Source organism: Microcaecilia unicolor, chromosome 3 (genome assembly GCF_901765095.1).
Source record: "Microcaecilia unicolor chromosome 3, aMicUni1.1, whole genome shotgun sequence".
Taxonomy (NCBI): Eukaryota; Metazoa; Chordata; class Amphibia; order Gymnophiona; family Siphonopidae; genus Microcaecilia; species Microcaecilia unicolor.
The window spans coordinates 202,064,812-202,078,019 of NC_044033.1; the positions used below are offsets into that span (position 1 = coordinate 202,064,812).

At 44.6% G+C, this 13,208-nt stretch overlaps 1 protein-coding gene across 3 annotated transcripts in view; it reads right to left on the minus strand.

The window, feature by feature from the left end:
- The window catches only part of LOC115466117 (zinc finger protein Gfi-1-like), a 30,411-nt gene that overhangs the window by 2,796 nt on the left and 14,407 nt on the right, over window positions 1-13,208 (minus strand). For 2 of the 3 annotated variants that reach the window (XM_030197159.1, XM_030197161.1), the window contains exons 2-6: window positions 6,947-7,048; window positions 6,336-6,458; window positions 3,768-3,892; window positions 3,048-3,188; window positions 1,746-1,911 (exon numbers count right to left, since the gene is read on the minus strand). In XM_030197159.1, the coding sequence (XP_030053019.1) occupies window positions 1,746-1,911; window positions 3,048-3,188; window positions 3,768-3,892; window positions 6,336-6,458; window positions 6,947-7,043 (652 nt within the window). In that variant the 5' untranslated portion in view covers window positions 7,044-7,048. The remainder of the gene's footprint in view (window positions 1-1,745; window positions 1,912-3,047; window positions 3,189-3,767; window positions 3,893-6,335; window positions 6,459-6,946; window positions 7,049-13,208) is intronic. The other variant, XM_030197160.1, reaches the window with a different exon arrangement.

Below are 13,208 nucleotides of genomic sequence, written 5' to 3' on the forward strand. Positions count from 1 at the left end.
CAGCTTGGAAAAGAGACAGATCAGTGCCAGGGCATATTGTATAGTATTAGACCAGGAGGGTGACTTTTGGCTGTTTGTGTTGTTTTATCTTACAGGTGCTCTGTGCAGTACTGACTTCTTTTAATGTAATGGGAACAGGGCAGGGACTGGAGTGTCTGAAATCCACAGCCTAAACTCTTCAGCCAGAGCCTGGCCTCATCCTGATAACCCAAGCACATGTTGTGTTAAAAGGTATGGAGGAGAGAGGGGCCAGAATTGTTGAAGTTAGTGGCTGTTTCAAGGAACAGACTTTAGAGCAAGATAATGCACTTCCCCACAATTACCACTAGATGGAAGTGTTGTAGTAAATATTAAAATAAAATTTTTATTCCCATATAAAAGATTACAGCAATTCCCCACCATCTGTCTTTGCAAATCTATCTAAGTAGAAACTGTGTATAAGTGTGTAACTGTCCAGATGCTTAGAACTCAAGGTATTAATAAAAACAGGAGAGATTCACATATTCATAGAAAAGAAGCAACAATGCAGATAAGTAATAGGGAGTAGAACAGCCACAGAGTTGAAAACTTAAACCTCCAATATTTATTACAGTCAAATATTATTTTTAAGTACATAAGTTCTGCCACACTGGGAAAGACCGAAGGTTCATCAAGCCAAGTATCCTGTTTCCAACAGTGGCTAATCCAGGTCACAAATACCTGGTAAGATCCCGAAAAAGTTCAATACATTTTATGCTGCTTCTCCCAGAAATAAGCAGTGGATTTTTCCCAAGTCAATTTAATAATGGTTTATGGACTTTTCCTTTAGGAAGCTGGCCAGGCCTTTTTTAAAACCCCGCTAAGCTAACCGCCTTTACCACATTCTGTGGCAACGAATTCCAGAGTTTAATTATATGTTGAGTGAAAAACAATTTTCTCCAATTCGTATTAAATTTACTACTTTGTAGTTTCATCGCATGCCCACTAGTCCTAGTATTTTTAGAAAGAGTAAACAAATGATTCTCAATAACTCCTGTAGCACAGGAGTGATGTACACGGGCAGAGCTGTGTCTGTATGAGGAGGATCTCACTACTGGAAGGGCAGAAGTGAGGGTCTCAGTACTGAAAGAGTAGGGGCTGTTCAAGGGAAGGAGTGGGGTACATTAGGGACAGTGCATGGTGTGGAGTGTTCTATTACTACTACTACTACTACTTATCATTTCTATAGCGCTACTAGACGTACACAGCACTGTACACTTGACCATGAAAAGACAGTCCCTGCTCGACAGAGCATACAATCTATTTAGGACAGACAAACAGGACAAACAAGAGATAAGGGAATATTAAAGTGAGGATGATAAAAATAAGGGTTCTGAACAAGTGAATAAGGGTTAGGAGTTAAAAGCAGCATCAAAAAGGTGGGCTTTTAGCTTAGGTTTGAAGACGGCCAGAGATGGCGCTTGACGTACTGGCTCAGGAAGTCTATTCCAGGCATATGTTGCAGCAAGATAAAAAGAATGGAGTCTGCAGTTAGCGGTGGAGGAGAAGGGTGCAGATAAGAGAGATTTACCCAGTGAACGGAGTTCCCGGGGAGGAATGTAGGGAGAGATGAGAGTGGAGAGGTACTGAGGAGCTGCAGAGTGAAGGCACTTATAGGTCAATAAGAGGAGTTTGAACTGTATGCGGAAACGGATAGGAAGCCAGTGAAGTGACTTGAGGAGAGGGCTAATATGGGGGGGGGGGGGGGGGGGGGGGATACTGCTCACCTGTGTGGGTAAATGTGTGCTTCTTCATGTCCGATTTCTGATGGAAGCGCTTGCCACAGTACTCACAGGCGTACGGCCGTGTGTCTGAGTGGATCAGAAGGTGCGTAGACAGGGTCGATGAGCGTTTGAAACTCTTCCCACAGATCCGACACAAGAAGATTCTGGTCTGTAAACAAAGCGGCAGCAATAAGTGGGGTTTGTGACTATACCGTTCACATACAATCATAGAGACACGCATTCTCTAGAACTTGTGTAGTGGAACTGATAAACGATCATGGCAAATACAGAGCAGTCTCAGCTTCTTCCTTCACAAGGAGGGGCCCTCTGCTAGGGGAGTACAACACCCCTCCCTGGCTCTGATTCTCGTTTGGATTATCAGTGCTTCAGACCTAGAGCTAACCTTCCTGAACAGCAAATAGGCCCAGAACATAAGCAACCTTTGGGCTTCATACCCGAGATTGTGGAGGCAGAGTTGTGGTCAGAATAGACTACTTTGCATTTCTTCCAACGCCTTCGATCACACTTCTCCAGCTTGGAGAAAAGGCGGCTGAGGGGAGATAGATAGAGGTCTATAAAATAATGAATGGAGTTGAACAGGTAGATGTGAAGCATCTGTTTATGTTTTCCAAAAATACTAGGACTAGGGGGCATGCGATGAAGCTACAAAGTAGTACATTTAAAATGAATCGGAGAAAAATTTTCTTCACTCAACATGTAATTAAACTCTGGAACTCGTTGCCGGAGAATGTGGTAAAGGCGGTTAGCTTAGCAGAGTTTAAAAAAGGTTTGGACAGCTTCCTAAAGGAAAAGTCCATAGACCATTATTAAATTGACTTGGGGAAAATCCACTATTTCTGGGATAAGCAGTATAAAATGTTTAGTACTTTTTTTGGGATCTTGCCAGGTATTTGTGACCTGGAGTGGCCACTGTTGGAAACAGGATACTGGGCTTGATGGACCTTTGGTCTGTCCTGGAGTGGCAATACTTATGTACTAATGTAGTGTTCAGAATGGGTCCCTTAATTTCACTTGATCGAGCATTTAATGACAGTATCAGAGTCAAGAAGTACCTTATATATGGGTACTATAGGTATGCAGACCCAGAAAGAATCCCACATCCTGGACTGGAATGAGGATGCCAACTGACTCTAACCTGGATGCCAGTTTGGGTTCTGTCTGTTACTCCCGAAGTTCCTTAGTAAAAAGATAATGGTGCACCTAGAGAGCCAGGACTGTATCCCTCCTGGAAGTGATACTGCAAGTGCTGCTACAGTCCCTGTGTAATATTACAAGGCCTCTCACTTTAGGCTGACATGGAATTCCCTGATGTGCTGAGCTCCTCAGATGATCAAAACCTTTCCTGCAGCTGCTGAAGGGGAACATCTGGCAGCTGTTGGGCGGCTGTGGCAGGTGACTGTCCAGCTCTTGGGGAGGAGGCAAGGCCTGGAGAGAACAAAGAAGTAAGAGAGAGGGAAATGGCAGTAATGTTCTAGTTCTTGGTATTAAGTGTCAATATCAGAAAAACTGCAAATCATACAAAATACAGCTGCTAGATTCATATGCAGGTTGAATAGATATACTAGTGATTCAACTCATCTTAACAAACTGCACTGGCTTCTTGTAGCAGAAAAACTCAGGTTCAAAGCTGCTTGTTTAGCTTTTCAAAAATTATCAGGGTTTTGCCTCTGGACTGCTAAGACCGCTGGCTTTCATTCTGATTCTGTGCCATCTTTTGGTCCTGTTATTTAATCAGACTACAGGTTTTATCCATGAGTGTGGAAGGAAAATATTAGCATAGCAGGGAAATACAGGGTTAATTAAAAATTGAGGCAGGGAATGTGAGCAACTGGATAGTATTAAATTTGCAGTCTATGGTAGGTTTCCTCATTAATTTTAAATACATCAGTAAAGAGATTTATGAATGCTAAACACTTTCACCGAATACATGAATAGGAAGGTTTCAGTAAGTGATTATGAGCACTCCAGAGGAAGACCAATATTCCTTATTCCCTCCCCACTCACCTCAAGGTGCTGAGGATCCAGGCCAGGGTCCGGCAGGAGTTTGCAGACCAGTTGCTTCAGCTGTGAGCTGGGGCATGTGCCCCAGGGATATGGACTGTAAAGTAGGCCCAGGGAGTTGGCCATAACTATAAATGTATGAGAAAGGAAAAGGTTAAATATTGGTGAAGGCTTTGCTGTGGGCAGCCCACCCCCCTTGGTGTTCCATGCATACACTAGAATGGGTATACCTTTATTGCAACATCACCCCTGGGTCTTGTCAGCATTCTCAGGTAGGGGGCTGGGGCCACTACTACACGTGCAACATGTGTCCCATTTCGAACTTCCTTCCACCCCCCACCCCCCCCCCCCCCCACTCAGAACACTGGGGACAATGAACTTTTGGCCCAAACTAGTTTGACTCACTCACTCCTAAGCAGGGAGAATTTTAGGCCAGCCGTGTTTGTTTTGGAATTTGCAACCCAGTCCTCGGGACACACCCAGCCAGTCAGGTTTTCAGAATATCTGCAACGAATATGCATGAGAGAAATTTCCATGCACTGCCTCCATTGTACGGCAGAGATTTCCCATACATATTCATTGTGGGTATCCTGGAAACCTGACTGGCTGGGTGTGTCCTGAGGAGCTCTGCTTCAAGGGCTTCATAGCCCTTGTACTTCTTTGGATGGCATCAAGAATTCAGAATCGGCTTAACTTTTCTACCCAGGAACCAAGCCACACGTACTGCCGTTTCCTCACATGCCTTCCCATAATTACATAAGTATTGCCATACTGGGAAAGACCAAAGGTCCATCAAGTCCAGCATCCTGTTTCCAACAGTGGCCAATCCAGGTCACAAATTTACCTGGCAAGATCCCAAAAAAGTACTAAACATTTTATATTGCTTTATCCCAGAAACAGTCAATTTTCCCCTAGTACATTTAATAATGGTCTATGGACTTTTCCTTTAGGAAGCCATCCAAACCTTTTTTAAACTCTGCAAAGCTTACCGCCTTTACCACATTCTCTGGCAATGAATTCCAGAGTTTAATTACATGTTGAGTGAAGAACCTTTTTCTCTGATTCATTTTAAATTTACTACATTGTAGCTTCATCACATGCCCCCTAGTCCTAGTATTTTTGGAAAGCGTAAACAGATGCTTCACATCTACCCGTTCAACTCCCCTCATTATTTTATAGACCTCTATCATATCTCCCCTCAGCCACCTTTTCTCCAAGCTGAAGAGCCCTAACCGCTTTAGCCTTTCCTCATAGGGAAGTCGTCCCATCCCCTTTATCATTTTCATCGCCCTTCTCTGCACCTTTTCTAATTCCACTATATCTTTTTTGAGATGCGATGACCAGAATTGAACACAATATTCGAGGTTTAAAAGCTGCTCTATCGCCTTTTTAAATGCCAATGCCAGCAGCCTGGTCCCACCCTAGTTAAGGTGGAGCCCATCCTTTCGGAATAGGCTCCCCCTTCCTCAGAATGTTGCCCAGTTCCTAACAAATCTAAAACCCTCCTCCCTGCACCATTGTCTCATCCACGCATTGAGACTCCGGTGCTCTGCCTGTCTCTTGGGCCCTGCACATGGAACGGGTAGCATTTCAGAAAATGCTACCCTAGAGGATCTGGATTTGAGCTTTCTATCTAAGATCTTAAATTTGGCTTCCAGCACCTCTCTCCCACATTTTCCTATGTCATTGGTACCTACATGTACCAAGACAGCCGGCTCCGCCCCAGCACTATCTAAAATCCTATCTAGGTGACGCGTGAGGTCTGCCACCTTCGCACCAGGCAGGCAAGTCACCAAGTGATCCTCACGTCCACCAGCCTCCCAGCTATCTATATGCCTAATGATCGAATCACCAACTACAACATCTGTCCTAACCCTTCCCTCCCGGGCAGCACTTGGAGACATATCCTCAGTGCGAGAGGATAGTGCATCCCCTGGTGGGCAGGTTCTGGCTACAGGAGTACTTCCTATTTCACCAGGGTGATGCTCTCCTTCTAGGAGACTTCCCTCCTCCAAGGTATCACAGGGGTACCAGACTGGAGGTGGGACTTCTCTACATCATCCCTGTGGGTCTCCTTTATGTACCTCTCTGTCTCCCTCAGCTCCATCAAGTCTGCTACTCTAGCCTCAAGAGAACGGACACGTGCCTGCTAGAGTCTATCTGTTAATGCTGTGGTACAAAGTTTTTAAAATAAGTGGAAAAGACTATGGAGATTACTTGATAAAATTAGCTTTTTATATTTTTATTTTGCCTATCACTAACCTACAATTCCTCCTTTAAACCCCAATCTTTAAGTTCCCAAAGCAAAATAGTATTCACTTACCAGAGAAATGTCCTCTTCTCTCAGAACGACTCTATCTCATTTTCTAATCAAACTTGCCAGCGTTACCTAGGTTGGAGAGGAGAAAGAGGAAGCCTTCTGCAGGAACCTTTCCTCTTCCTCACCTCCATCCTTTGATACAAGGGCTACCTTCTTTTCCCTGGAACTGAGGTGAAGGCAGCATCCACTACTTGTTCCTAAGCAGAGAGTACTCTCTGGAAATTCCAAGAAAGGACAGCCCTGTCACTTACCCTGCGACTCTGGTGCGTTCCAGTTCTCTTCTGAATTCCAACAGCAAGGAGGCTGTGCTACTTCATTTATTTGGGGATGGGAGGAAGGGCTGCTAGTCAACACCAGTGAACCCAAATCTGCCCCTGTAAAGGAAAATCCATAGACTTTATCCCGTCCTACCACAAGTCACATAACCCCCCCCCCCCCCCCCCCACCACCACCACCACCACCACCATTGGTGACCAAACTGGGCTCCTAATCTCATTTGTACAATGCCCCTCTGGATACTCAACCTTTGTGACCTTGTCTACAATGAGCAGAAAATGTCCCATGAATCAAAATGGATAACGACAATGAATATGCATTTGTATGTGTATTTAACACGTGCATTTTCATTGCACATATCATGAAAAGCTGATTGGCTGGGGGACTGCGAGGACATGTTTGGGAATCCCTGAACTAGAGGATTCCAGTTCTTTTTGGGTCCTGTTATGATTTGCTGTAGTGGTGATTTGGTGAATAACTGAATTGTACAGTTGCTTCCCACCCTTCACAGGATCATTGGGGCTGGGAAGGATGTTTATTACAGTGCCTAATACAAGTTAGTAGAAACTGTGTGGATGTCTCTTACCTCCAGCGGGTATGGCCGGCTCTGAGACTTTCTTCTCAAATTTATGGCCCTGGTAACTGAATGCTCTCTTACTTCTGACCAGAAAAGATCGAGGCATCGCAGCTGCAGAGGAAACACCCACCTTTAATACCAGCTGCACCCCAACCTCCCTCTCACCCAGTCCCCATTGCACCCCACTTCTTCTGCTTCCAGTTTCAGCCAGGGGCGTATCTGCGTGGGGCCACAGGGGCCTGGGCCCCCGCAGATTTCGCCCTGGCCCCCCTCCCCGCCGTCAATCCTCCCCCGCTGCTTACTTTTGCTGGCGGGGGGCCCCAACCCCCGCCAGCCGAGGTCCGACCCGCAATCTCCATATTTTGTCTTCCTCCGTGGCCATGTGCTTCAAGGAAGTAACGCTGCAGTGCTGATTCGTTGAATCCAGTCCAGTTCGGCGTCTGACGTGCCCCCCCTCTCTGGCTCTGGCCCCCCCTACTGCCGGATTCCAGATACGCCCCTGGTTTCAGCTGCATCCCAACCTCTGTCTCCTCACTCAGTCTGCATTACACTCCCACTTCCCCATCTCTGCACCCAGTGCCAGCTACACCCCATACTCCCCTTCCTCCCCCACTCCCACCACATCAGCCTGTCTCATCATCCAGTCCTCATTGTACCCCTACCTTTCTCTCTGCTTCCAGTTTCAGCTGCATCCCAACCTCTATCTCCTCACCCAGTCTGCACTGCATTCCCACCTCCCACCCTTCCTGTACCCAGTTCCAGCTGCACCCTAACCTTGGTGTCCTCACCCAGTCCACATTGCATCCCCTACTTTCCTCTCTTCATATGCTCACTAATATAGCCATGTAAAAATAGATATATATATGACCCCCTTTGTAGTAAATGTTGGTTAAAAATCCCCTCCCCCTAGTTTTGTAACCAAGTAATTCCCATCTTTATTTTATTTTTATTAATTGCCTATCAAAATCTCTGGCTGACATAGCAACCCCATAACCCAGAAAAGCATCTTAAACGAGCATCAACTGGCAAACTCTGAACTACACGATGGACAGCGTGTCAGAAGAATTGCTACTTATCAACACATCATGCACTGTACAGCTGTTTGACTGAAATTAGAACTGCAGCTGGGAAAGGGTGCATGAACGTCTGGGACTTTCTAGGCACTGTTACCAAGCTCCCCAGTTCCAGAAGGAAGATTTTTTGGCTAGTTCTGGATTTGAACTCACATCCTGAAGCACTGTGGGATTTGTGGTCACTGATTTTACCCATTGACGTCAGGCTGCGGGTTCCATAATGCATCAAGATGCCATTTGGAGGAGCTGGTTATAGGGATACCCTAGCCTGTGTTACATTTGTACAGAGATTTTTTTTTTCTTGGTAAAGGGCCACTAAAGCAGATATCATATTATGAGAATCAAGCACTCAACATTCAGAGTTTCTATCTATCTATGACAGTTATATCCTACATTAAACATGAATTAGGTTGAAACCTAGGAGCATTTAAAATCTTTTTCTTTTTTTTTTCCCTGTGCTTAGATCAAAAGAGAAAGACAAAGACGGTTTGTGGGATCTTGCTCCTTTTGTTTTGTGGAATGCAGTGGTATATTATAAAAAATGCTCTTAATATTGTTTATTACTACTATTTAAAAGAAAGTCGAATATTGAGGTCAGAGCTACCTTTATGCAGAAGTCCAGAGTCAGTCTAAATGTGCCAACATTTTCCAGTTCTGTGCTATATAATTATTTATTCTTTGGCAGTTTTCAACAGCATTTTCTCAGTTATTACCCAAATGTGAACACAAGTTTTGGATGTTACTGAAGTCTATTCTGTCTCACTGTATTTCCAGTTTTGGCACAGTAGAAGTCATCACAAGGACAAAATATAAGAAAACCAATGGACTGCATTAGGGGCTTATAGCCCATTTAATTATGTTTAAACAAATGAGAAATCTACATGAAAGAAAATGTTTATTTGTATTATTTTGACTTATGAAAAACTCTTGTCCGTGAAACATGCTCAAAACAGAATAATCCATGTGTACAAAAGAGATGAGGTGAAGATGTGATGCTATATGCCCCAGTGAAAGGAGAGTTTAATTTTACTTCCATTATTTATAACACCAGGCTTCCCAAGGCAGATTACAAGGCGGTGAGAGTCTGATATGTACGGACGGGGAGAGGGATCTTGGGGTGATAGTATCTGAGGATCTGAAGGCGACGAAACAGTGTGACAAGGCGGTGGCCGTAGCTAGAAGGTTGCTAGGCTGTATAGAGAGAGGTGTGTGACCAGCAGAAGAAAAGATGTTTTAATGCCTCTCTATAAGTCGTCGGTGAGGCCCCACTTGGAGTATTGTGTTTTGGAGGCCGTATTTTGCTAAGGATGTAAAAAGAATTGAAGCAGTGCAAAGAAAAGCTACGAGAATGGTATGGGATTTGCGTTACAAGTCGTATGAGGAGAGACTTGCGGACCTGAACATGTATACCCTGGAGGAAAGGAGAAACAGGGGTGATATGATACAGACATTCAAATATTTGAAAGGTATTAATCCGCAAACGAACCTTTTCCGGAGATGGGACGGCGGTAGAACTAGAGGACATGAAATGAGATTGAAGGGGAGACAGACTGAAGAAAAATGTCAAGAAATATTTTTTTCACAGAGAAGAGTGGTGGATACTTGGAATGCCTTCCCGCAGGAGGTGGTGGAGATGAAAACAGTAACTGAATTCAAACATGCGTGGGATAAACATAAAGGAATCCTGTTGAGAAGGAATGGATCCTCAGAAGCTTAGCTGAGATTCGGTGGCAGAGCCGGTGGTGGTAGGTGGGGCTAGTGCTGGGCAGACTGCTACGGTCTGTGCCCTGAAAATGGCAGATACAAATCAAGGTACGGTATACACAAACATATGAGTTTATCTTGTTGGGCAGACTGGATAGATCATGCAGGTCTTTTTCTGCCGTCATCTATTACGTTACAACAGTTAAACTGAACCCATCAGTACACAGGATATCCTCACTGAGATTTTACCATGGATTACTGTGTTGTATAAAACAGTGTAGAAAAATGCGCACAAAAATATAACCTTTGTCCTTTGTTAATGCTGTTTCCACCAGCTACACTAATTTTTGAAGTTGTTTTAGTGATATTCAGTTGTGATTTCATGATATTTATATCTACATATGGGACACTTTCAATAAATTAAAAAGCTGTCACATAAGTGAAAAAAAATCTTTTATCCTCCACTTTTTAAGGCTCTGTCTTTCAAATGGAACAGCTTTTGACTTTTCACAGAGGACCAGCATAGCCAGTCCCATATTTCTAATAATCTTTTACTATTGCTTTCAATAGCGTTTGCTATTGTTTTGGGTGTACTTCTACCCGTGTAATGGGCTAAATAGAGCCTCCCTTGGGTCTCCTTGTCTCTATCTAACTTCTGTGGGCTGGAATATCTGACCAATGTACTCCAAGAAGGAGAGAGAGAGCTGTCCAAGGCAATGTAATGCTGTCTTGCAGCTTATTGGCTGGCTGTGTCTGACTGATGGGATGAGGGAGCTAAGGATATGAGCCCTTCCTGCTTGCAGTGATGGACCTGAAAGAAGACTCAGTCACCTAACTTTATTGACAATAATGTGTTTAGCAACGAAGGTAAAAAAGATAGAGAAGGTACTGGGAGAGGAATAGAAGGGGTTTGAAAGGAGTTACTGGCTGGGAGACAGAATGCAGCTTTGAAGGGCTAGAAGTGGCTGAAAGCAGCTGTAAGAGGAGGGGAGCTGGGTGATGGGGACAGGCGCTGGAAGTGGAGGTGTGGGGAGAGGAAGAGGGGGTAGGAAGGGGTTACTGCCTGGCAGTGAGAATGCAGCTGTAAAGGAGCAGAAGCAACAGGAACTGTAAGGGGGGAAGGGCTGGATGATGGGGACAGGCACTGGGAGGGGAGCTGTGGGGAGAAGAATTAGAGGGGTTACTGGTTGGGAAAGATAATTGAGCTGCGAAGAGCTGGAGGTGGTAGAACGTAGCTGTATGGGAATGGTAGCGCTATAGAAATGCTTTATAGTAGTAGAAAGGGGTTATTGGCTGGGAGACAATGGGCTTTGTAGAGCTGGAAGTGGCAGGAACAGCTGTAAAGGGAGGGGAGCTGGGTGAAAAGGATAGTGGCTGGGAGTGGAGCAATTGGGAGAGGGATAGTAAGGGGTAAGTGAATTGAAAGGGGTGATTGCCCAGGAGAGAGAACTCTGCTGTGAAAGGCTGGAAGTAACAGAAAGGAGAAGTGAGGGGGAGAACAGCTGGGTGATTAATGCACTGAGAGTGGAGCTATAAGTGAGCATAGGGAAAGGGGACCTATAATGGGAGTGAAGCTAATAGGAAGGGGGTTACTGCCTGGGAGTGAGAATGCTGCTGTAAAAGACTACAATTAAAAAAGGGAGAGAAGGGCTGGGTGATCAGGACAGGCACTCGGATGGGAGCTGTGGACAGAGGAATATAGGGAGCTTGGAAAGGGTAAAGGGAATTGAAATTGATTATTGGTTGGGAATGAGAATGTTGTTGTAAAGAGCTGAAAGAAGCTGAAAGCTGTATCAGGTTTGTGAATAAGGAAGGTTCAGCTGCTGTGCCACATCCCTTTGTACTGTCTCAGATGTCAGTTGCGGGGAGTACTGGATAGATGGATTATATCACCCTCCTCTATCTGCTCAGGGTTGTGTCTGAATCTCCAGCACAGTCAGTGCTGTGCAATCTGCAGGGTCAGTCCTGGAAGATTCTTTTTACTGTCCCATGACATGCTGGCATGAGACCCAACAGTCCCTTCCTCAGAATGCATTGAACAGAAATCAGACATGAGACACAAGCTCAGTACTGAGGGGACAGATACTGGATAAGATCAGGGCCTTGTGGTAGGGCTGCACCTTAGTCAATATCACCTGACAGGATTAAAATGATTAAAGTAGCCTTATCATTTACTGAAACTCTGAATACAGAAAACTTTATTATTTGTTAGAAAATGTGCAGAACAAGAAAGTAACTGATTAGCTTTTGGCATTTTAGTAATTGTAATGTTGCTGGGAATTGAACCCTTGGCTAACCACATCATTAGGTGAATTTTAATTTTGAGCCAGCCACCAGTGGCTCCCGAGAGAGAGCTTATTTCTGTATACTCTTCTCTGTCCTACAGAGCTCTACACCCAGATGAGGTGAAGTAGAAGTTCCGAATAAACTCTAGTGTGAAAGCTCAGCTGGCGATCAGGTTGTGGGTTCAAGTCCCACAGTCTCCAATTGATAAGCAGGTAGTTTTACTTATATTTTGGCCACTTTTCATAGCAAAAAAGCAGCATAACCCTGGCTGCCCATCTGCAGTTATTGAGTTTTCACCAGATATACTCAGTACATAGGTCTATCTGTGCTGTTGCCCCCTCCACCCACACCACTTACCTGCTCTGGCCCCACCTAGCTCTGACTAAGCTAGACTAGTACCCACAACCTCCTATATTTGATCAAAGGCTCTTTAGCTGCTGGGCCACCAGTCAGCCAGTTACTCAGCCCTCCCTTTTTCCTCCTCTTATACCTGTCATTCCTCCACTCAAATGAAAAACAGCTGGAGGGTAGCCAATGTTACACCGATTTTTAAAAAAGGTTCCAGAGGAGATCAGGGAAATTATAGACCGGTGAGTCTGACATCGGTACCAAGGAAAATGGTAAGAGGCTATTATTAAGAATAAAATTACAGAGCACATACAAAAACATGGGCTGATGAGACCAAGTCAACACGGATTTAGTGAAGGGAAGTCTTGCCTCACCAATCTACTGCATTTTTTGAGGGGGGTGAAAAAACGTGGACAATGGGGAGCCAGTGGATATTGTGTATCTGGATTTTCAAAAGGCGTTTGACAAAGTGTCTCATGAAAGACTCCAGAGGAAACTGGAGAGTCATGGAATCGGAGATAAGGTATTACTATGGATTAAGAACTGGTTGAAAGATAGGAAGCAGAGTAGGATTGAATGGTCAGTATTCTCAATGGAGAAGGGTAGTTAGTGGGGTCCCGCAGGGGTCTGTGCTGGGACTGCTACTTTTTAACATATTTATAAATGACCTAGAGATGGGAGTAACTAGTGAGGTAATTAAATTCGCAGATTACACAAAATTATTCAGGGTCGTCAAGTCGCAGGAGGAGTGTGAAAGATTACAGGAGGACCTCGTGAGACTGGGGGATTGGGCATCCAAGTGGCAGATGAAGTTCAATGTTGACAAGTGCAAAGTGATGCATGTGGGTAAGAGGAACCCG